General features: G+C 38.2%; 1 protein-coding gene across 1 annotated transcript in view; it reads right to left on the minus strand.

Moving 5' to 3' along the window:
* The window catches only part of LOC136267434 (uncharacterized), a 44,242-nt gene that overhangs the window by 8,871 nt on the left and 8,509 nt on the right, over nucleotides 1-26,862 (minus strand). The window contains exons 2-3 of the mRNA XM_066062587.1: nucleotides 11,400-11,486; nucleotides 9,018-9,101 (exon numbers count right to left, since the gene is read on the minus strand). Coding sequence (XP_065918659.1) covers nucleotides 9,018-9,101; nucleotides 11,400-11,486 — 171 coding nt within the window. The remainder of the gene's footprint in view (nucleotides 1-9,017; nucleotides 9,102-11,399; nucleotides 11,487-26,862) is intronic.

The raw sequence follows: 26,862 nt of genomic DNA on the forward strand, positions 1-26,862 counted from the left end.
AGTACATTCACAGTGTATATATATATATATATATAACACACTTGAATATGGAGCAAAATACACTTACGTAGTTTTCTTATTATATTTTGTATTCAATATGTACAGACTTGTCAAATGAATTAGCAAATGGCACTGTAATTTTGCATGTGTGTAATTTGAATAGCCTTCTTAAACCAGTTAGTGGCAGTTGATACCAATGTTTAAGATGCATGTTCACAACCGCGCTGTAGTCAATGCACCAACAGGCATTTGGACTACGTAATACACAATTTTTATTTTAAGCTACAGTGTATATAGCTCATGCACACAGTGCAGTTTGGAGATGACTATTAATGTTAGGCCCACAGAGAAGACTACTCATTGCAAATTTCATACGTGCAAAAGATAACTTATAGTGCAATTTACTGATTCAGTTGAGAAGTTTGTACATATTGAATGCCAAATATAAAAATAGGAAAACTAACTCCACATTCAAGTGTATGATATACCATTAATGTGCTATGCTGGGGCTCCCTGATGGCCGTTTTGTTTTCAACCCACACATAATTAGGTTTATACATCATTCCCAGCACATTTAAAGCTTTGACCAATGTAAAAGATTTATAATTAGTATTGTCTTTATGATAAGCTAGTTTAAAGATGCAAGGGTAGATTGCTCAATTCATTTGCTATCCTTACATCTTTAAAACTTAGTCTCGCAGGCCAGCCTGTATTTTTCTATTGTCATTTGGTCAGGAAAAAGACCAAATCCCAACTTTTTCCCGACCAACTGACAAAAGAAAAAATACAGGCTGTCTGGCAAGACTACTTTGAACTAGCTCCTCATAAAGACAATACTAATTTTTCACATTGCTGAAAACTTTAAAAGGTGCTGGGAAAGATCCATGGAATTGTCTAGAATCTAGACAGCTTTCTTGGATGGCTACTATAACTCCACTTGCCACCAAATATACATTCTTGCTTTTTCTCTTGAAAACAAGTTAGGTTGTGGAAAAGAGTCTGTAACATAATAAGCTTTTTTCAAAATTGCCTCAATATTTCAGAGACTGTGTTCAGCACCAGTGCCTAAGCAAATTAATTATCTATATTAATGTTTAAGCCACAATTGGCTATACATAGCTAATTAGATGCACTATACTACAATATGACTTTATCAGCATTTGCTTTGCATTGGTCTGCAAACCTTTACTGTCTGCATACTGTACTATTACCATGTGGCATATTGAGCACCACAGAGCCACCACCATTTTAGAATAGACCGCAATGTTCACTAGTAAACTAGTTTGCATGGAGGATCATAAACTCTGAAGTAACCACATGGACAATTTAGTCTGTTGACTACTTTGCATTTCAAGTACCTCCATTATAACCAGGTATGTAGATTTTATTTGCTGAGATATATTTCTGCATGCATCTTTTTGAATCTTGGGTTGCCTTGTAGATTGTCTATTCAAGTGACACTCTATCATGTCATCTAAAATTACATGGTAGTAACATTGCATTCTATATAGTGGACCAACTCCAGGAGGTTGTAATCAATTACTACACTATCCATGACATGCAGTAGCTGAATATACTTTTAAAAACTCAAAAAATGTTTGCAAACTAGACTCCCCAGTATAATAAGTTTTTAGGTCATCAATGTCACATAAAATGTTAGTTGGAAGCACACCAAAGATGTAAACTGTTACAATAATTATGTTGTCCTACCATGAGATTTGCAAGTTTAAAAGCAAACAGGTCAAAAATTAGACTTACTATGCACTTAATAAACAACTTAAGAGAAGCCAAAGAAAGTGTTGCTTTCCTTACCCCTATACTCTTAACATGCAGTGTGGGGGATAGGGCAACTTGGAAATGAAATTGCATAGTGAAGTTTGAATAATACAGCAGATTTGGATGCCATTCTGGGGGCTAGGTTCATCTTTCCCAGGAATATTATAGATTATAGAAGGTCTGTTATGACATTTTAGACTGTTCTTATTGGGTTTTTACAGATAAATTATTAGCTACAGCTTATTGAAGGAGATATTTCTGTTAGTGGTTGACTGCTCTATTAGAGTATTTAGATTTTTTTGCTACAAGCAGTGACCAATAATAATGGGGGCATAGCACCCCTTCTAAAAATGGTCCAAATGCTTCAACAAACCTTCAGAAAAAAATTGGTGTTTTTATCCACTTCGTAACAATTTCCTCAAAATTTGATGCTAAGCTACTCTACTAATACAGATTTCTTTCTGCAAATAATGAGACCCAGCTGACTTTCTAAAATGTATGCCTTCAACTCCCTACAGGGTGATTTGTTTGTAGCTGAAATGTCTTGTTTCAAGCTGATCTCTCTGTAGGGTAACTTGTTTGTAGCTGAACTCTCTACAGGATGGTTTCTTTGTAGCTGAACTCTCTACAGGGTGATTTTTTTTGTAGCTGACCTGCTAAGTGATTGTGAATCATCTCTCAAATCTGCAAACAATATGTTGTCCATGTGGGGTTATTAGCCTTACCCCTTCTGTCTCAGCATCCCTAAATCTGGTTAACAAGTTTTAGTGAGGAACCGAAATGGGAGATATATGGATTGCTTTGGTATGTAAGATAGTTCATACTGATGGCACATGAAAAAAACATTCTTAGGTCAAGCAAGAGGTATTTTAAGTTGCAAATCCTATTATGAAATGATCTTTTGAACAAAATAATCAAAGGATTTCAGATTGACAACTGGACATTGCCCCCTTTCTTCTTTGGGACTTATAATATAGATTAAGTAAATCCCTGTGGCAGTTATTCCTCCTCAGCTCTGCAGCTTTTTTTCCCTGTGAATTCCTCCTTGATCAGTTAGAGCTGTTCTGTTGAGAATTGAAGAGGTGTGGACTGTAGAGAGTACTTCTGCTGTGGCTTGGCTAGTATCTATGACCTACTGGTACTAGGTTGTGGTCTATCAATCCTGCAGGTGGTGAGTCAAGCCATGACCACTCCATTATACACATTTACCACTGCAAATAAGGTTAACAGACAAGGAAGCCTGGGGTATGGTTGGTATTAAACCCAGTTATAGAATTAGAACCTACAATAATACTCAACACTGTTTCACATGCTAACAGTGATCATGCAATCTCTACTCGTGGTGGATGGGGTGCTACATACTGAATCCTGTCACAAAGATTGCATCTGCCACAAACATGCCAAGCAGTAAGCACCTCATTTGTGGTAGTCCAGCCATTCTTTTCATTTTCTTCTGGCAATTGGAACTTTGTAATGATTACGGTGACCTTCAGTGTCATTGCTGTTTGCCCATATATTAATTATGTGGCTGCTGCATTTAATACAAGCATAGCAAATTTATTACTGCTTTGATTGGCTTACTGCCCTGCTTGGCCTATTCCCTACATGGCTTACTGCCCTGCTTGGCCTACTGCCTTGCCTGCCTGCTTGGTTGCCTGACTTACTGCCCTGCTTGGCCTACTGCTGTGCTGGGATTACTGCCCTGCTTGGCCTACTGCTGTGCTGGGATTACTGCCCTGCTTGGCTTACTTCCCTGCTTCACTTACTGCTGTGCTGGGATTACTGCCCTACTTGGCTTACTGCCCTGCTTGGCCTGCCCTGTACCTTACTTCCCTGCTTGGCTTACTGTCCTGCTTGGCCTATTGCCATGCTGGGATTACTGCCTTGCTTGGCTTATTGCCCTGTTTGGCCTACTGCCTTGCCTGGCTTACTGACCTGCTTGGCCTATTGCCATGCTGGGATTACTAACCTGCTTGGCCTACTGCCTTGCCTGGTTTACTTCCTTGCTTGGCCTACTGCTGTGCTGGGATTACTGCCCTACTTGGCCTACTACCTTGCCTGGCTTAGTGGCCTGCTTCGCTTAATGCTGTGCTGGGATTACTGCCCTGTTTGGCTTACCGTCCTGCTTGGCCTACTGCCTTGCCTGGCTTACTGCCTTGCCTGGCTTACTGCCTTGCCTGGCTTACTGACCTGTTGGCTCACTTACCTGTTTGGCTCACTACCCTGCTTGGCCTATTACCAGGATTACTGCCCTGCTTGCCTATTCCCTGCCTGGCTTACTGCCCTGCTTGACCTACTGCCTTTCTTGGCTTACTTTCCTGCCTTGCTTGGCCTATTGTCTTGCTTAGCTTACTGCCCTGTTTGGCCTCCTGCCTTGCTTGGCTTGCTTCCTGCTTGGCCTACTGCCTTGCTTGGCTTGCTGCCCTGCTTGGCCTACTGCTATGCTGGGATTACTGCCCTGCTTGACCTACTGCCTTGATTAGCTTACTGCCTTGCTTAGCTTACTGCCTTGCGTGGCTTACTGCCTTGTTAGGCTTGCTTGGCCTACTGCTTTGCTTGGCCTACTGCCTTGCTTAGCTTACTTCCCTTCTTGGGCTACTGCCTTGCTTGGCTTACTTCCCTGCCTGGCTGAAAGCTGACACTTTGTAATGATGATGGTGACTTTAAGTGTCCTTGCTGCGTACGTACATAATGTATCACTGGTGTTGCAGTGGCTACTGTTGCTGTTTCATTGTGCGATTCCTATACAGTGCATTGCAGGGTAACCAAGCCTTGGTTACATCACATTTTGAAGGTTCCTGATCCAACACAGGATGAGTCACTCCACCTGGCCCGATTTTCACATGGAAAGTGATCATTACTCCATATTAATGCACCAGTAAAGACAGATCCATTCCGCTGTAGCTATCCACAAGTCAGGCACTTCTACATCTCCTGTTCAAGCCATATGCCAGTATGCTAGTCAAGGGCCAGAATCTCATAGAGAAGGTCTACTGTTTTATGGAGGCTGGTTCTCCTCACTCACAAGGCAGAATCTCACAGTTACACTCTGCAGCCTACTGCAGCCAACAAATTTTAATGAGCAGCTTTTGCCAGCCATATAGTTTTCGCATAGGGGCAGCAACAATGATAGCATTTGCTGGCTTACCTTAGGAAGATGGAGCAGTGACGTACATACAACCTCCTCAGTTCCATGACTCCTCTTTATGGCTGACACTACCATTTGGAACCCAGATCACCATATCGTGTAAGACGGACAATCGCATCATAGTATAGCTGTACATTGCCAACTACTGTATGCTGACTACTGTATACATATGCTTACTAGTTTCTGTACATTACTGAGTGCCTACTTAGTCATTATTGTATGCATGCTTTTTAGTTGCTGTGCATTACTACTATATGCTGTGCATAGCTGACTACTGTATGCATGCCTATTTAGTTGCTCATCGTACATCCCCCACTGTTATATTACCCACTATACATCTCTGATGGGGTGTTGCTCATTATGCACTCCTCATTGTTTGCAGTACATTGCCAACCACAATATGCCATGCATTACTGACCACTGTATGCGTGCTACTTGGTTGCTTGTTGTAAATCCCTCACTGTTTTATCGCCCACCATGCATCTCTAATTGGTTGTTGCTCTTTATGCACTCCTCATTGTTTGCAGCACATCATTCATTGCTCATTGTTTGTTTGTATGTGGTACGTCATACATGGCTCATTGTTTTGTTTGTCACTTGTCATTACTTGTCATGCACTGCTCATTATTTGTTGCTTATCATGCATTGCTAATTGTGCTTATTGCTCATCATGTTTGCTGGATTCTCATGTGTTGCTCATTATTTGTGATGCATTGTTAATTGTTCGTTGCTTATCATCCATTGTTGATTGCTTATCATGCATCCCTCACTGTGGTTGCTTATCATGCATTTGCTCACTGCCATTTGTTTGTTTATTGCCCACTTGTTGTTTGCTGCATCACTCACTGTTTATTGCTAATTGTGCGTTGCTGCCATTTCATTGTGCTATGCTCTCTACAATGCTGGCAGGGTTTGAGGAAAATTGGGTGCAGTCCAGCTGCTTGAAATGACTAAGTACTGGCTATAGCAATAGAAATACAGTAGCTAACTTCCTCACCAGGTCCTTTTAGCACCTAGCATCTGGCAATGTCCTGTGCTGCCCCATTTAACCCCAAGGCTTCTTTATCTGTTAACCTTATTTACAGTAGTAAATTGTGTTTAACATCCTATGTACACTTGGCCCACATGCACTTCCACTACGTGGCATGCATTAGAGCTATGTATAGTTTGGGGTATGGCTGGTATCAAACCCAGTTATAGAATTAGAACCCATGCATACTCAACACCATTGCACATGTTAACAGTGATCACGCTATCTCTACTCATGGTGGAGGGGCCTCTTTGTGACAGGATTCAGTATGTAGCACCCCCTCAGAGGGGGTGCTACATACTGAAAAGAACCAACAACCGCCAACCATGGATTAATAGACATATCAAACAGTTGAGGCGACGGAAACAAGCTAGTTATAATTGTGCTAAAGCTACAAGGTCATCTGCAGATTGGTCACGCTATAAGGAACTTAAAAAGACCATGCAAAGGGAATGCCGAAGAGCATTTAGGAAATACATGTTTAACACCATATATGACCCGTATCAAAATGGCAAGAAGAAACGGCTGTTTCGACATATCAAATCATTACGAACAGATTATTGTGGCTTGGGAGCACTGCACAAGAATGGCACCAACTATACTGACAATCAGATGAAATCTGAGATTCTAAATGAGCAAGTTTCGTCAGTGTTTACTAGGGATGACGGTTCAGTGTTGCCACACATGGGAGATAGTCCATATCAAGATATTTCTTTTGTTGAATTTGATTTATCTGGTATTGCCACCTTACTAAATGATCTCGATCCCACCAAGTCTTCAGGTCCTGACTGCATCCCTACCAAACTACTGAAAGTTCTAGCAACTGAGGTATCTCCTTGTCTCCAGCTACTTTTTTCTGCCTCCTTAAATCAATGTACAGTACTATCAGAATGGAAAAAAGCATTAATTTGCCCACTGTTCAAAAAAGGAAACAGAAAGGACCCATCAAATTATCGGCCAGTGCCTCTTACTAGCGTATGCAGTAAATTCATGGAACATTAGTACAGCAATATCATGTCACACATAGAATCAAATAATATCTTATCAGACAAGCAATTTGGATTTCGGAAACGGCGTTCTGCTGAGTTACAGCTATTGCAAACAATCCATGATCTAGCTTACAATTTAAATCAAAAAAGCCAAACAGACATGATTTTACTTGATTTCAGTAAAACTTTCGACAAAGTATCACACCATCACTTACTTCTAAAATTGAACTATTATGGAGTTAGAGGTAATATACTAAACTGGATCACATCTTTTCTGACTGGACGTACACAAAGTGTTGTGTGTGGTGGATGCACCTCCACCCCTTGTAATGTTTTAAGTGGTGTCCCACAAGGCTCTGTGCTAGGTCCTCTTCTATTTCTTATATATATAAATGATATTGTACAGACATTAAGCTCTATTTGTCGCTTATACGCTGATGACTGCATACTATATAGGAGAATTGACAGTTTTACAGATGTTAGAGCCTTGCAAGACGATCTGCAACTTTTGGAACTATGGGAGAAAGAGTGGAAAATGTCTTTCAACATCGATAAATGTATGGTTATATCAATAACTCTTAAACAAACCCCAATACATGCTAATTACACCCTTCATGGAAAACAACTTACTATGGTCGAGTGTGCCAAATACCTGGGGGTATCAATTGACTCCAACCTATCTTTTAACCAGCACGTGGACAATGTGTGCAAAAAGGTAAACTCTGTATTAAGTTTTGTAAGGAGAAATTTTGCGAACTGCTCACGTAAAATCAAAGAAGATCTGTATCTTACATACGTCAAATCTACTTTGGAATATGCAGCTACAGCTTGGGCACCATATAGCAGACAGTCAATTAACAAACTGGAGTCTGTACAAAGACGAGCAGCTCGTTTTGTGATGAATGATTATTACCACACTAGCAGTGTATCAAACATGTTATTACGTCTTAATTGGAATACCATGGAAACACACTTCAAACATCTAAGACTTCAAATGTTGCACAAAATTATTCATAGCAGCGTGGATATCTCACTACCTAGCTATATAACACATAGAACAAGGCATACCAGGGGCAGTGACCTTAAATTTATACAGCCAGACACAGCTATTGACGCATACAAGTACAGTTTCTTTCCTACATCAATCCAATTATGGAACAATCTATCTATAGATACTATAAATTGTAACAATTTAGATACTTTTAAGGAACATTTAAATAACACTATATTGTAACTTAGCCTAAATTATTACACCTATTGTAACATACTCACTCATGTGAGTTCTACAATTATTACCTATAATACTGAATCCTGTCACAAAGATTGCATCCATCACAAGCATACCAAACAAAATCACTATCCCACCTGCCCTTGGCCCTGACTCAACCAGTGCACTCATGCAAGCTAGCAAGGTATTCTGCTCAGACAAACAGTGAGGTGCCCTACTCTGAAACTGATGATAACGAGGTGGTCTGCTCAGAGAACAACAATAAAGTATCCAATTTTGAGATACAAGTCAAACAGTGGTGAGGTGTACATGTTATGCCCTCAGTAAGAGTCAAATGTTGGTAAGTTAATGTCAGTGAGTTGTCCTGCACTGAGGGCAAACGCAAGATTTTTCTGCCTGTTTGTTTCAGAGTATCAACTGTCCTCAAACTTACTGGGTGAAATTTGTCAATTCTGCCATAATAGAACTAAAGAAGGTTTTTTTTTAGCTGTGTGACACATATATGAACCAAGAGAAAGGCTGAGATGTGGGCTCAATTACAGGCTTTTGTTTTGCATTAAGGGTGTGTGAAAGCTGTGAACTTGACTTTTTGTGAAAGAAAACCTGTCATACACAATTAATATGTGACTCAGAGACTGAGCTTTGTGAAATATAGCTACTGTAGAATTTGAAAGTTGGAATCTTAATAGAATAAAGTTATAGCATGCATGTTGCTAGCTAAACAAAATAGTAAAATAATGCATTTTAGCAACAAATTTTGTATATTTTGCATGCAAAATTTATGCACAAGTCACAACACTGAAAGACAAAATTATGGTATAAAGTGCTACATACCAGTTTGCTCACCATATTAGGATGTGGTTGGTTTGCTTTTGTCACTGCTGCCCCTTCAGGTGGCTGGGTTACCTTTTTTACCTCTGCCTTGGGTGTCTGCAATGAAGGTGAACAGTTCAGTATTTAAGTCACATGTGTAACATTTGGTCATAATTATGACATTATTGATACATGTGACTGTGTCTGGGAAATCCAGTCTTATTGCCTGTTTGCAAACATTAAGAAATGCCAGCTTTAAGTATTCAATGTGCTGTAGCTTGCCAATGGTTGAAGCTATGCATACTAAATTTTGACATGTTTTACTGCTTCCAGAGCATCCACTGTACAAATAGCCGACAACCAAACTTTCCACCATTTTAGACAGCTTTTAGTAGAGTTGGCTGTATCAGGCAAACTCTAATTTGGGTGTCGCTAAAAGTGACACATTTAGAAAACCATCATAGAAATATCATACATGATGAAAATCACCTTTACGGTCTTATTCTATTCAACATCAAATACAGCGTTAAAAGCAAGAAAACACTTACAGGTGGCAGGATATAGAACTGTAAAAATCACCAAAGCTTGTATTTTGGTCTGATGGCCTCACTGACCACAGTCACAAGGCTAGAGGCCAAACAAAGCAGCACATGGCCACTATTTTACACCACAACAATAAACCCATGAATGGGATGTGCCTTTTGTGGTTCTGACGAATATTTGTGTTCTGTGCTTTGCTATTCCTTTTATCTTCAATTAAAATAGGAAACCATATACCAAGGCATTAATTTTCTGTATCGACACTTTCCTTGAAGTATATGCCATGAAACTATTTGAGGTGCTTATAGTATCTGGGTGACAGGGTTATAAACAATTGCTATGGGCCACGCCTCCTTAAACAATCAGAACACGCTACAACACCTCTAATTATCAGTACTGAGGCCGCACCCCTCAACATTCTAGCTCTATAGAAAGCAATGTATTGCACCATATATGCCTGAGTAGTGAGATCGAGATACTACTAAATACAGCTGTCACAGCCACAGGTGTATTTTATAGCCATGCTCTAACAAAAAAGTTAACAAACTAGTGTAGTAAAAGACCATTAATTTTAGGGTTCCAGTGATAAAAAGTAGTGAAACAAGAGATGATGGTAGCTATGAGGGAAAATCCCTACTTGGAATTGTAGCAATATGGTAAAATCCCTACTTTGGAATTGAAAAGATAGAAAACACACCAATATATAGGCTCATTGCTATAATGCCAAGTAGGTATTTTCGCCCATAGCTACCACATCTCTTGTTTTACTACTTTTTATTGCTTGAAGGAACCCTAATTCAGTTTTAAATTAACAATTTTTATTGCACTAGTGCCTTTAGTTTCAAAATTTTGACCTGTGTTTCATAGTACTATGGTAGAATTGTGTGAAAATTGTAGGTCAATATATAGCACAGTGAGAGGTAAAGTTATAGTTGGTTAAAGTCAAGGTGTGGGACCCTGGTTTTGTCAAATTTAGTCTCATATTTTGTTTTTGATACCTATTGAATTACCTCTCAATCTATGATAAGCTTGCATGTATATCTCAAATTATTTCAACTCATTACAAGCTGTTTTCAAATGCTGTGGCTATAGCTAGCTATTAGCTAGACTACAGTATCACTAAACTTCAGCATTAATTTCGTTGATGTGGTCAAGTTGCAGATAGCTTACAACATGATTGATGTTACAGTCACATTGCTTCCATTTATGATGAGCTAAAGTTTTGAGCCTTTACAAAAACTACATTTTCTGGGGAGTGTACAGCTCCAGATCATCTGTTCTCAGAGATTCTCTACCATTATCAGCCCCCTTTACATCAACCACTACTGGACTGTCTAACTAGGAGTTCAACATATGTAAGTGTGCAATAACATGCACTAAAAACTTAAATGTGACCTTGAAATTATCAACATTTATGCATCTATTAATATTATCCCCCTCCCAGACAAAGGTGCTTCAATGTCATTTTCAAGCATCGAGTGGTGGTCAAATTTGAACAGTTGCTGCATCAATTATATGAACTAAGGTAATAACACCTGGAGATTTGACTTTTTCAACTTCCTCACCCATGGAGACATGATGAGTGGTCAAATTCCCACACACTGTACTTTTGGAAACAGGTTATTTTTGTAGGACCGGTAAAGTTAAAGCAAGCACTTAAAATATTTGAACAGTTAAATTCCTCACTGGCAGTGCAACCTTTTAAAGGTCAAATCAGACCACTAGTCCACCTGGGGAGAGGGTAGCGAGGCTTAATATTGATAGGTACATTGATTTAATGGGCCATAGATAGTGCTTTAATCTTTGGATATTCACATATTTCAGCTCTAAAATGTTATACTTTGTTAGTTACAGTATTTTGTAATTAGAACTAACCCTTGTTCGTTGGATCTTTCGAGATTTAGCATCAGGAGGAGGATCAACATTCTTCTTGTGCGGCTGAATATCCATTGCCCCAGTGTCCTAAATAAAATAGATGACATAGTTTACTAATTTGTACATTTAGGTGTACAGACTTAAACTAAATGCACACCCCAGATCAAGTAGTGAGTTGCACAGGGAAGGAAGCAAAAGGCACATGCCTCAAATAAACACATACAGCCACTAGAAGTAAGTACATACTCTTCTTAGAATAATATTGTTTTAAAATGCCAACTGAAGGATGGCTGTGGGCACATGCCTGGTTTACTGAAATTGTCTTCATAAAAATGTGGGTGTACATCTATGAATGTACCTATCTACCTATGTTTGACCATCATGAGCAAATCCATTTAGAGGTAAATAAAAGTAGCCAGTATATGAGAATTAAACACTAAATGAAGCCAGTACTACACTTCAGCACAGGTAAGCTTTGCACTGAGGTGATTTCTTTTTGCTGGTTTGAGATATGAGTGTAGCAACTCTACAAGCTTTGTGAACTACCTTCCCATGGGGCTATTCAGGTGATTAGTAACCCAAAAACACTGTAGCATCCTGCCCCTTAATCAGCATGCTGAAAACTGTGGTTCATCTGCCAGTGCCCAGAGGGTGGAATTATGATATGCTGTGATGCGTGTTGTACACTATGGTACCATGGTTACTGTGTAGGCATTACCAAGTCACAGGGGACATGCATTTATTGCACACTAAAGTCTGCATAATAAATTTAAAGTATATACAATTATTAATTTAACAATGAAATAGGGATCCAAGCAATAAAAAGTAGTGAAGCAAGAGATCAATGTGATATTACAGCATATCTCTCTGAGAAAATCCTTACATTGACATGTTATAATAACAATTTTGTTCAATGCCAAAGTAGGGATTTTTTCACCGAGCTTTGCTGTAATACTATCATTCATCTCTTGTTTCACTACCTTTTATTGCTTGGAAACCTACTTCATTTTTAAGTGAATAATTTTCTAATTTTTCAGTTTCTTTGTTATAACATAGAGCTATACACATGTGACTGTTCTATTAGGGTGACTGCTGTATTAGAGTATCTCAAGTCTGCCTTTAGCCTAACAAGACTGAGGCATGGTCACTATTCCTTATTTTCACTGTGTTAATAAGCTAAACCAATAAGGGGTATGTCATCATGATCAAATAAATAGATCGTTAAGAGATGTGGTCTCTGCGCTTAATTGTTATTAATCAACCAAGATTGTTAATGGGCGTGGTCTCAAACCTATTGTGAAGTTACAGACATCTACCAGGTGTACAGTATCTTCTACAGTAGCGTAAGCACTTTAAATAGTTTGTGGCATCTAAATATGCTACTTAAGGAAAGTGTTAATATGGAAAATTAATGCCTGGATATGGTTTCGTTGTATGAAGAAGATGACGACCAGGAAAGACAGGGCACAGAAGGCACACACTCATCGGAACCCCTGTAATGATATATTTGGACTCCCAAAAAGTGGACCCTTGATCCACTTTTCTTGAAATATTTGGACTCCTATAAAATATTTTATCCCCACTCTAGAAGAGCTAGTTACCAGCATTATACGGTATACCAGGGGTCCATATATTTCAGCTAAAATATTTGATCATCACCCCCTGAAAACCAAGGTAGAACCAACAGAATAAGACCCTGTGAGATTTACATAGCTATATAGTCAGTGACACTAATTTCCAAGGTTCTTAGTATCATAGACAGTCCCCTCATATACACGTATCAGTTGTGGGGGAACAAATATATATTTTCACTTGAAATATTTGATTCTCTTTCAATATATATGCAGGATTTCATCCTGATCAATTATCATTTCTCTTATGGGCTGCCTCTGCCGACACTTTGCCCATTGCTGTCAGTTTTCAGCATTGATCCATGCAATGTGATGCAAAGTGCTTATTGTGTAATTCTACCTGCCCCACTACAGTAAATGTTTTAAACGGTTGTCCCCTGTTGGTTCAAGTCAGCAGAGATACACTTACCATCACAATAAGATGCTACATATTCTAGCTACAAAGCTCATTGAAATTTTTACTAATTTTTTATTTGTTCAAGTATATGCAGACCTACAGAACTTCTGAGCTAGCTAATGATTCGTACTGAAGCACCTTAATCAACAATTCCAATATCCATACTAACAACATGCTATTGCCCAGATATTATTCAATTCACTATGAAAATGCGATGTTAGAATTGACTTGCCCTTTGGACTCTGTACATCATATACAATCAGGAAACAATTCCCTTCAAATTGCTGTAGAGATTTAAAAGTAGCTACCAAGTTCAGAGTACTATGAGACAATTGGAATTACAGTGCTTGACCACTACCAGCCAGTTTCTGTGAACAATCTGCTGAATTAACAGCATCTTTCATGTTGTTAGTCAGGAAGATGTTGGATGATGCTGCCTGCAAAAGAGTTTTATCTTCTAAAATAATTTTCTTAGCTCAATCATGCAAAGAGTGGGTGGACTCAGCCAACCATACTTAATAACTGTATTTTACTGTTGTACTGTAGCTAAAATTTATTCTTGTAACCACACCATATCCACACAGGTCCCTTACGCTGTGTTCCTGCCATTTAATTCCTTTTGTACACATTCTGCATTATTTGTCAATGACGGTTTCATCTCTTATGCTGTGGGAGTGTGGAGGAACAATTAATTTAATTTGAAATGTTTTATCCCTCTTCTATTGATTTTATTGACTGTAGAGAATTTCACTTGAACTATATTTAATCCCCTTTTAAAGGTAAGGTTGTGCGTGCAAGGGAGCAAATAACTAGTTTATTTGAAATATTTATAGCTACCTTAGCTCTTTTCAAAAAAATTAGCTGTGTAAAGGGACAATAAATTCATTTACTTTAAAAATACTTGTTCTCCTGTTTCCCTGCGGCTGAGCCTCTACTCTGTGGCAAATACTTGCCTGAAGTATAGTTAGACACTTAAATTACAAGTACACAGAAAAAATTGGAATTTTCAACTAGAGTAGGGACCATAGCACACTGATAAAAAGTATTAAACAAGCTGGAGTAGTGTACGGTATTAAATCACAGTAAAACAATAGGAAGTGTTATATCCCTACTTTGCTCAAAATACCATATTGGAAATATACAGTAGGGATATAACACTTCTTATTGTTTTACTGTGATTTAATATCGTGCACTACTCCAGCTTGTTTCAGCACTATTGATGTACTATGGTCCCTACTCTAGTTGAAAATTTTTCTGTGTACTTGTTTGTTAACTGTTCTTGCAAATAATTATTATGATTGGTGAACCCACACATACTGCATCTGAAATGGTGCCGTGCCCCCAATTATCGTCTGAAAGTGAAGTATCCATTACGCTTCGTTGTCAGCTATGTTCAACCAGTTACACAGCATTTTGAATCAAGAACTGTTCGAAAAGCACTTCTGAAATCCATGCATACCGAAAGAAAGAAAGAAATGGTTCTGCGTGCCCCAGTTATATCAATTATCATCTGAAAAGTGAAGTATCCATTACGCTTCGTTGTGGGCTGTGTTCAATCTGTTACACAGCAGTACGAATCAAGAACTGTTTGAAAAGCACCTCTGCTATCAAAATAGCACTATGAAAAATACGGACGATTTATGTTACGAAGGGAACCCATCACATACTACTGCCAAATCGACACTTTTTGCTGTCAGCAAAGATGAATGGGACACAAAGGAGGACACTGGTAAGTCCATGAAGAATGCACTGTACGTACTGCGGTATGCCAAAAGACACCTGTCGGGCCGAAGCAACATCAAACAGTGAAAAAATCAAGCCTGCAGCCTTAGCCGTTATTGAGTTACACTTGTCTGAAGGCATCAGTCAGCTACTCAGTCAGTCAGTCAGCAAAAAATTCTGTTAAATATATTTAAAAAAAATTCCATAGCAACTTGATGAAAGCATTTTGGGTCGATCTGAAAACTTGGTTTTACCTAACCAATACTGCCTCATCTTTGTCAGGGAAAATTGAGGCTTGATTTTATCCCATGGGCTACGCTCACTCCTTTGTGGTCCCTACTATACTCTGCTATCATAGTGTATGATAGACCTATACGGACAGGTATTACACTTGTCATGTTTCTGTAATAAAAAGAAACTGGTGTAGTTAGCTGAATACAATGGTAAGGACATTGACAGGGGGGATCAATCATTTCAGCTGAATATCTGGACTCCTCATTGAATGCGTGCAATGGTGTTGATAATAAATTTTGTAGGGATATAAAATATTTCAGAGAGGGTCCATATAATTACATTTTTGTTCTGGGGGTCCAAACATTTCAATATATTTGGATGGGGAACCAAAATAGGTTCAAATGTTTTGTGACAGGCCACGCGAGTAACAGGCTGATGAAAATTTGAGTTTTTAAAAATTTGATATCAGGTTGCCTATAAAGTGTTTCTTGTGTATTTTGATTGGACTAATATCAAGAGTTCATAATATTTGTATGGGGGAGAGTGTCTAACTCTCAGCATGTTCTGTACAAACACCCTGTGTAAAGTACACCAAAGTTCACCTGTCATCAAATCAACACCTTCACTGGGGATACAAAACTGTTGATTGGTGTTCATTAGTGTTGATGAAGGCAAAGCCTTTGTTCTGAAATAAGGCTGAGCTGTTACTTTAGGCAGGGTATTTGGTGAATGCATTCAAGTTAGACACTCCACCATACAAATATTATGAACTTTTGTTAGCTAATAATTTTTGTCACGTAAGATGTTCTAGGATGATTTTTAAAAGGTGGAATTTTAGGTGGAGTGTGTCGTTTTAAGGGGGATCCTTACTTAAACAGTACTACCATACTGTTTGATAGCCAGCATAGAATACATACAGTGTATAGCTACTTCTAGTAGTGCATTATAAAAACCAGTGATATAATAGTACTATGTAACCACATTACTTCTAGATTGCATATTTTCTAAGGTAATAATCATAAATGCAACTGCTACAGTAGAATTACAGATTTAAACTGATTGCTATGATATATAAGGGTAAGTGACTCCTCTATTAGAGTATTTCAATCTGTACACATTTGTATGCTGGACACAGGACTGGGAGAGACTTGCCTGATTTATGTTCTTGTTGCTACAGTGCATTATTACACAAATTTACTAACTGGAAGCTGCACTCTGTCTGTGTACAGCAGCCTGCCAAGTAAGATTAGCCATTCCTGATACAAAATGTCTGGCACATGAGAATATATAAAAGCAGTGATAATGTTACTTCTATGTCAACATTTGATAGTCAAGATAAAAAAACGAGTAGCTTTCAGCCAGCCAGCTGAAAACATTAACAGTAACTGGCTGTACAGTGTAACTGCTCTATTAGAGTATCTTAATCTTTTATTATTAGCACTTTACAGTGACCAGCACTGAAGGTCTGACAGCAACATGTACTGCAGCCTTAGGATTACCTAACCTAATTTCAAGGACTTAGACCTAGTGACTTGACTTACTGACTGATAAGGTGTAACAGAAAAGTTATGTTACAGAGTAGCACACTTGCACAAAAAAAGAAATTTATGTTCATATGAATTCATAGCTTCTCACAATGGCCAGCTGGCAACCATGATTGTGCTCTGGGGCTGCAAACTGTTGTTCCAGTAGTTAAATTTGAGAAAATGTGTTGAAACTAATTAATGAAACCAAAAGTCTCTACATGAACTTGAACCCGGGAGTGTATACCACTATGCTATGCCCCTGCCAGCTACCCACTTCCTTTAGTTTCTACCTTATCTATATAAATGTGAACACAGAAGTATTACAGGGGTAAAGACTATAGAACTTCCAGGGTGAAGAAGAAACCAAAGCTGAACCCAATCCTAACCCTAACAGAGTTTTAAGCATAATCATGTGTTTCACTGTCTCTATGAAGGAAAGCTTTTGGTGAGGTTCAAGGTGAGTGTTATAATGCCCTCCCCTTTGAACTCATGAAAAACTACCCTTCATACAGCTAGTAACATTTTTATGAAATAATTCTAACCGCATTTTGTATTATATTCTTAGCACTTGGCTGTATTTACTGAGCAGTCAGCCTACTAGTATGCTCAGGTTTTACTCAATCACATATACAATTACAATAATGATTGCAGTCCAGCAGCTGCAGCAGCAGCAGTGCCAGCAGCAACCCCAGGATAAAACTTTAAAAGCAGCATTCAGCATTATTTTGATGATACTGCAACGTATAGACAGTCACACTTGCCCAATTGTGCAAAAGAAAAGCTTGTGGCACTACATTTATTACTTTTAGTGTACATAAAATTATGGAAGTAGCACAGAAAATACTATTGCAGGAAAATTATATGTTAACATTTTAGAGATTGTAAAGCAGGCTGTATGAGATTGTTAGCGAGTTGCAGCTCCCTTGTTCCGCTCCAAGTACACATTCAAAATTACTGAAGAACATGCATCTTTCTTAGTTAATTGTTTATGTAGCTACTCTCAATATAGATTATATAGTAGAGTGCCACGAAGAATGTACAATCTATGGCTACACTCATGTAACTGCTATCCCCATGAAAAAACAGCTTGGCTGTACAGAAAGGGTATGTCCACAGAAGTACCGGTGACTAAAAAGTTGATGTCTGGTGTGGCCAAGAATGCCAAGTATGAGTGGTAGTCCAACTATGTTTTACAATCTTACATTGATCCTTTATCATCAACTTGTGCAGTCTTGCTGCATTCCTAATTAACTCATTTTACCTCTAATTGGCCAGTAATTTTGCCACCTTCTTCAGTAGTCAGTGTAGTAGAGAAAAAAAAGGTAGCCAGATTACTAGCCAATTAGAGTTAAAATGAGTTATTAGGAATGCAGCAAGACTGCACAAGTCGATGATAAAGGATCAATGTAAGATTGTAAAACATAATTGGATTACCATTCATTCTTGGCCACACCAGATATCAGCTTTTTAGTGGCTTTTACCTTTACTTTCGTGGATGTGCCCTTTTGTACAGCCAAGCTGTTTTTGCATGGGAATTTTTACTTATTATATTTTTCATAAGCATCAGATAATACCTATATAAGAGGCAAAGTAACTATCTATTTTATAGTAAAATATGATTTGGTGAACAAGATATAGTTAGACTTTATTACTTGTGTGATGATAATTCAATCAATTATTTCATGAATTTGCTCAGATAGGCCACTCCAATTGGTAATATTTCTGGTCCATTGCCTGCATTAGGCTCCAGCCTATTATTCCCAAAATTTTACCTATTATGCTTTTGAGCATTGCTCAAAAATCAGGCCTATTATGCTCAAAATTATGCTTTCAAAATCAAGATTATGCTCTAGAACTGACTGTTTTATTAGAGTATATCAGCCTTTCCTGACTGCTGTATTAGAGTAAGTGACTGCTCTATTAGGGTATCTCGATCTTATTTCTGCAAAGTGTGAATAACCAACAAAGAAACGGTTTAATAAGTTATATTACGTGTATTTAAATATGAAATGCACGAATAATACTACTGGCAGTGAATATTTGCTTTCTTTCAGGCGTGCGTATTGCGCATTTTAATTAAAATTTCAAATATCGTCCCTATTGTGCTGGCGTTATGCTTGATGCTTTTGGTCACCTATTATGCTTTAAATTATGGCGGCATAATCGGCCGGTGCCTAGCCTGCATCTTTTCTGAGAATGTGAAATTCCAGAAATGCATGGCAAATTGCATGTATTGGCAGCCAGATTTTAGAAATACATAATGGGCTACAGAAAATATGGTCTAACTTTGATTTGCTTTTACTAGCAAAAATCTGAGAAAATTGGCCTGGTACCGTAAACTCTGGCTGTTAGGTGCATATGGTTATTAAGCGCACATTGCTTGTTAAGCGCATATGAAATACTTGCGCTAAATACTTCCTGTTAAGTGCATATAGTTGAAATTGCTCCTTCAAGCTCATACTATGTGAAATGGTAGCATAATGCCAATAGAACAAGCTAGAAGCATGACAGTACACTCGATACTTCACAAGGCATGTATCTAGCAGATACCACTGCCTGTATTAACGATAGTTGCACCTGACTTTTCAGGACTGTTGTTTTCTCAACTGAAGCAAGCTGTTTGACTGAACACTGGTAACTAAATCGCTAAAAAAATGTGGTGGGCACAACTTACTGTATACTCTCCTAGCAGAATCCCATTACAATCACTTATTAAGCACATGCACTTAACAAGCATAGCATATTTCACAAATAATTCCTCCGAAAATTATAGGCACATGCGCTTAATAACCAGAGTCTACGGTAACGGTACATAGAGTGAATATATATACTCTAATAGAACAGTCAGTAATCCACAAAATATTCTAATTGAGCAGTCACTTCACTGAAACTGAATTTTCATGAGACAAGAAACATTAATTATCAGTTAGAGTGGCCATAAATGAAGCTCATAGATATTTAAATAATTCAATTAGAGCATACACTACTTCACACACTGGCAGGAGTTGGACAGTAGACATTTCACCTTACACTACTGCTACAGCTAGGAGGTTCCTTAAGTTATCCTACAGTCTGTCAGCAACATCATGGAAATATAGTGGCTGATGAAATTGAATTTATCTAAACGTTTTGCTATGGGTGTTTCACACCCTATATGGATGAAATAAAATAACCTTGCCGTAGAAAAGAAAAGGTCTAGCAAAATCTTATGTTGTGAAACAAAATCAGGTGACCAGATGTAGAAGCCATTGAGAAACAACAAACAGTGAAAAATGGGTAAAAAAGAGGTCACAAAAAGGAGAACTATAAAAGAAGTGAATTTAACCAGAAGACTCTCTTGAGCTTATTGAGAATAGCAGTAGATTTTGAAGAAGAGCAGCTGGCTGAACCAACCTTTAGTTGAACAGACTTATTTTATTTTGTTATTGTCAATTGTCTATTTGTCATCTGAACAACAAGATCTGGTAGCAGAGGATGGTTGAAGAAGAGAATCCACTGACCTTAGAAGCACATCAGAGAGATGTCCAGCAAGAGGCTGAGGAGAAGTTGATAGAGTTAAAGAGAGAAAAGACAAGAGCAAAAACTGATTTTACTAAGTGTAGGCGTTGTTTATTAGTGTTAATACAGAGTGAGGAAGTTCCTGTAGCAGAGATTAAACAGGCTTATGAGGTATTAGATGAAGCTTTGGATAGTGCTATGAATATAATGGTAAGGCTGTCAGAAATTTACTTGGCAAACAGAGACAGACTGAAATATGGAGAAGAGATAGAGAAGATCAAAACAGAATATAGCGAAGCGCAAAATCATGCGCAAGTGGCTTATGACCAGATAAGCAGTAATTGAGCAGTGAAGAAGATTTGGATAGCAATAATAGAAGCCAGGCATCTAATATAGTGGAAAGTCTCTGGATAACACAGCTACACTTCAGTCTGATAGTAGAACAGAGGGTACAACATCAAACATACAGCAGCAGGTAACAAAATTGCAAGGTTAAATTCCTATGTATCCACTTACTGAGGTTGGTTTTGATCATGATGTAGAGTCTTACTAGGCCGAGACATTTGGAAACAACTAAAACATGTTACCATTCCTGTATTTTCAAGTGACAAGAAAACCTACCATAATTGTAAGGCTGCTTTTATAGCCTGTGTGGATCAGGAAACTGCCACAGCAGAATACAAGCTACTACAATTACGTCAATTTCTAACTGGAGAAGCTTTGAGAGCAATTCAGAATTTAGGGCATTCATCCATAGTGTATGAAGCTGCAAAAGTAAGATTGGAAAGGAAATTTTGGTGGCCAAAGGAGGCAGATAGCTTTGTACCTAGAAGAGATTGACAACTTTAAACCAATTCGTCCTGGAAACTCAAAGAATATAGAGAGGTATGCTGATATTTTAGATGTTACTATTGTGAATTTGAAGGAAGCTAACTGGTCAGAGGAATTGAAAGATGGTATGATGTATATGAAACTGCAATAGAAATTGCCAGCTTCTTTATTGGCTTCATATCATCACTGAGTATATGAAAATCGTAAGATTGAATGTGTAGAAGTCCTAAAGGAGTGGATAATACAAGAAGCTGAATTTCAGGTTAAAGCTCTTAAAACTTTTCAAGGAGTATCATATAGCAAATCGAATAAAACTGAGTTCACTGCTGCAAGGCAATCTCAAGAATATCTAAGAACCTTCTTTGGAAGATTAAATACCAATTCTGAGACTTCTGGTGGCTTTCGTACTAACAGATCATGCCGAGTTTATGGTGGATATCACGGGGCATGGGTGTGTGGAAACTTCAAGCAATTAGATGTAGTAAAAAGGTGGGAATGTGCAAAACAATGTAAACTGTGTTTTCGTTGTCTAGGTGATAGTCATCTGGGGCAGCACTGCAATCGTACAAGAGTGTGTGGAATCAGTGGCTGCAAAGAAGTCCACCATCGACTACTTCATAAAGACAAAGCCTGGACTATGCTGCTAAGTAGTCAAGATCAAGACAAAGTGAAAGAACCTGAGAAGAAGGAAGAACTCCAGTTGATTAGCAGCGAAGAAGAACATGCCATGACAAGCAGTTCCCCTAATGAGGTGGAGCATGGTGATAAAGCACATCAGGATGGAACGTATACTATAGTGATGCCAACTTTAGAAGATAAGTCAGGTATGATTGCTCTCAGAACAATTCCTGTGTACCTGAAGAATGGTAGTAGAAAGATAAAGGTTAATACATTACTAGATGACGCTAGTACCAAATCTTATATTAATTCTGATGTAGCAGCAGAGCTTGGCCTTGAGGGACAGCTGAGAAGGGCGAATCTTAGCATTCTCAATGGTCAAATTGAAACATTTGAAACTACACCAGTTGTGTGTGACATGGAGAGTTTAGATGGAAAGTCTAGGTTGAATTTTACAGCTTTTACTGTAGAAAAGGTCACAGGTGATATGAAGGCCATGGATTGGAATATATGTGCTGGAGGATGGCCTGACCTACATCACTTGGAGTTTCCCAAATTGGGTCCATCTTTAACTGTTGATGCTTTGATAGGATTAGATCGTGCAGACTTACACTATTCTCTAAGAGATATTCATGGTGCACTGGGTCAACCAATAGTACGATCGATACCATTAGGATGGACATGTATTGGTGTGGTAGGGAATGGTATACAGCACAAATTTTGCTCACACTTACCTTTCTACAAGTGTTGAAGACATAGAAAAGGTCAATGTATTGCTTCAAAGGTTCTGGGAAATAGATACTAGTGGCACCAGTGTTGAGACCTGAGGATAAGAGTGCACTAAGTACGGGTGAAAGATCCATAACATACAAACAAAACCATTATGAAGTGGCTATACCCTGCATGGAGAGATGATGTTGTGAGCTTAGTCAGCTTACCTGATAATTATGAGATGGCTAAGAAGAGGCTATGTAATCTAGAGAAGAGGCTAGCTAAGTGCCCAAAAACAGCAGAAGAATATAATTCGATAATTTTGGGAAAAGGATATATCACCAGAGTACAGCCCTCAAGTGATTGTGAAGAAGTGGTATCTGCCTCATTTTCCAGTTATAAGACAGGATCGGTGATCTACCAAGGTATGAATTGTATTTGACACTTCTACCAAATGTGTCGGCGTTGCCTTGAATGATGTAATTTATCAAGGGCCTAAATTGTAAAACAATTTGTTTAATGTTTTTAAATTACTTTGTTTCAGACAATATCCAGTAGCATTAGCATGTGACATTGCAGAAATGTATTCAAAGGACAGGTCTTGTCATAGGTTTCTGTAGAGACATGAATTGTGAGAAAGAATCATCTGAGTATGTATGAATTTAATTAGTTGGTGTTTGGTGTCAATTTTTGGCATAGTGTCTGTCTCAATACTCATGCCAGGCTTTATGAACAGAGCTACCCTAGGGCAGCTAAAGTGATTTTAAAGTCCACTTACATGGATGATAGTATGGCTTTGGTGTTAACTGATGATGAAGCTGTTGGGCTTTATAAAGAAATGTTTGAACTGTGGGGAAAAACAGGAATGAAAATTCATAAATGGCTTTCCAATTCGATAAAGGTGTTAGAAACTATTCCACCACAGAATAGAGCTTCTCAGATGAATTTAGGGACTGGAGAATATAAGTCATCAACAGTAAAAACACTAGGGGTGTTATGGGATGCTACTACAGATGCATTTACCTTCAAGTCACAGTATATTGTTGAAGAGTTTATTCCAACAAAGAGAATGTTTTTGAAAAGAATTGCAACATTATTTTACCTGTTAGGATTTTTGTCTCCATTTGTTGTCAGGGCAAAAATACTGATACAAGAAGGTTAGGTTTGTGGGCTTGATTGGGATGATTCTTTACCAGAAGAATTATCAATTAAGATGATTCATGGTTTGCTGAATTGAAAAGGTTGCCAGAAATTAAGGTACCCAGGTGTCCCCAGCTTAGAGAAGAGCTATTTCTGTTCACGTGTTTGTGGATGCATCTGAAATGGCTTATGCATGGGGCTGTTGTGTATTCGAGAATGGAATACAACAATGCAAGGGTATCAATATCTTTTATTATTATTATTATTATTATTACTAGGACTGCGTCACATACAACCAAGTACATACACCAACGTGACAGCCCCCCGGTGAGGCTATTAGGTGGTGAATGCATTATCCCCAAATCAACTCAATATGTCACAGTAGTGACAGATATAACACAATAGTGGCATCGTAACTAAAGGCCACCAGTAGCTAAGTGCCAGTACATCATTGGTGTGGTATAAATGGCACAGTGATGTGTACAAAGTATATGTATACAAAACATACAGGAGAGAACTATACATTATTGCAGTATTGTATGCAGCAATACATTATAGGCAACATCACCATGCAGATAAAAATTATTAGCCAATATACAGCAATGCATATCAACATCAACTAGAGCTAAGTAAGGTTCATCAGTGATGTAGCAATGGCACAGTGATGGGTGACACACTATAGTTATGCATACACAACTTTCAGGAGATAGCTACACAATGCTGTAGGCGTATGCAAGCCAGATGAACCAGATAAAGGAAGACAGCCAAGCCACTAGAGCCTAGTAGCTACGCCAGGTGAAGGCAAAAAAGATTAAGCACGTATTGAATTGCCTGACACCAACACAAAGAAAGTTCGCCATGCCAGCTGCACAAGACAAAATTGTTTACTTGTATTTTATATGTAACTGTAAGCTTATTGTAAAGAGCGTGGCATATGTCAGTTTAATGTTTTCTTGTATTGTTTAGCTACGTGAATGAATCCACTGGCAGCTCATATCAAAACATGCTATTGGGATTTGTAAAGTCAAAATGGCAAAAATGGCAAAATCAAATTTACAGCCAGTAATCATTTTATCAGCAATATTATACATTACCAGTACTCTTTGTTTGTTTTCTGCCTTTAGATCATGAAATGGACTGATTAAACACTGATTTTTTCAAAGGTCTCAGGATAGATGGATCATTTTTTCAATTTCTCCAATACAAACTCCATACATTTTACATCATTTTGTATATTCAATAATTGCAAGCACTAGACATGATCAAATACCATAAAACTTGATATCATTCAACTCCTTATGAATTGCTCTATCCGATTCCGGCCGAACAAAATTGGTAATTGCTATGGTAATGGCGTGATGCCGCTATTTAATTAGAACGCGAAATTCGTGATTTGCTCTCCAATGGACTTTGTATTGCGTAAGTTGCTATTTACCATCGTTTATTGTAAATTTGCAAGCTATAAACACTTTAGCTTCGAATAAATTTTGTTACCATCGGATAGAGGAGTGTTATGCGTGTACAATGGCGGCCGAACAATTTTGATACGGCCTTCAGAACCAGAGTTATGATGAATAATGTAACTTAAAACTAACTTACCTCCATAGGCTGCTGTACATTGATTTTACGCATAATAATATTTTACGGAAAATTGTAATGTATGGGTTAATTTGACATGAGTTTTGATATGTGGCATGGAGACTTGAGATGTTACAAACATAAAAACTTACTTGTAATCTTCTTGTTTACACAAGTGGCTTCTGGCTCTCCTGCACGGGCATCACTAATCTTCTTCGCGCAATATGTAAGTAATTAAGCAAGGGTGTGGTACTGGGCGTTATATAGAATTACACGTATGGTCAAGTCATCAGCACAAACAGGAGCGACGATTATACGTTTGTGCCTTCATTCATAGGCGAATCTATCCCCGGTTAGTTCATGTCTCTAGGCCTCGTAGTTTTCTCAAACATTAATTATTAATTATTTATTTATTTATTTATGACGTAATTTTAACCGCGTTTCGTATTATTCTTAGTACTTGGTTGTATAATTATTAACCCTTTTGTAACATCAAAGATGAAGGTAGCTCCATTACATTCCATGTCTGGAGTTGATGGGGGCAGTTTTGGGTAAAAGAATAGTTTTATCTGTAGCAAAGAATTTATAACATTTTGGACTGACAGCAAAAGTGTTTTATGGTGGGTGAAGGGTCACAGTAGGCACTTCAAACCATTTATAGCTAATAGAATTGGAGAACTGCTGCCAGCTACAAGCCCTGAAAGATGGAGATATGTGCCTACAAAGGAAAACCCAGCTGATTATTTGACGCGAGGTGCTACATTAACAGAGTTAGCTAAACTGAAAGGATGGCGGGAAGGACCTGCATTTCTCTCTGACAGCCAAGATGATTGGCCACCTCTTGGAATGGTATCATCACCTACTGAAAACCAAAGAAAGCTAAAGAAGAGTATGGCACAGGTTAGTAACCAATCTTCATTAACATTTACAACTGTTTCTAATTTAGGTAAAGAAGAGTGCTGGAGGTTACAGCCTGAGAGGTTTTCAAGTTGGAGAAGGCTAACTAGAGTAACAGCATTGACATTTTGATTCATCAATAATTGTAAGTGAAATAATAAGGTGATGGAAGCTGAATTAAATTCAGAAGAGGTGGCTGATACAGAGAATTATTTAATTCGAATGGACCAAAAGGAAGTTTTCAAGGATGAGTACTTGTCATTGACCAAGAAAAAGGAGATTCCAAGCAATAGCAAGTTGACACATTTGTACCCCAGATTGGATGGTGATGGTGTGATACGATCAGATGGGCAGCTGACTAATGCAGAGTTTCTACCTTACAATGTGAGGTATCCAATAATTTTTCCAAGAAAGCATTGGGTGGCTAAGTTAATTGTAAAGCACCACCACGAGCTTGGGAACCATAATTCTGGCACTAACCAAACCTTATCTTCATTGTCTACCAGGTTTTGGATAATAGCTGCAAGGGAGGAAATTATTGTATGGGAAAAGGAATGTATGATGTGTTATCGACACAAGGCCAAAGCTGCTCAACAAATCATGGCATCACTGCCATTGAAGAGATTTTCCACTCCACTTAAGCATTTACAAAAACTGCTGTAGATTTTAGTGGATTATTT

This window comes from Dysidea avara, chromosome 9 (genome assembly GCF_963678975.1).
Source record: "Dysidea avara chromosome 9, odDysAvar1.4, whole genome shotgun sequence".
In the NCBI taxonomy this organism is placed as follows: Eukaryota; Metazoa; Porifera; class Demospongiae; order Dictyoceratida; family Dysideidae; genus Dysidea; species Dysidea avara.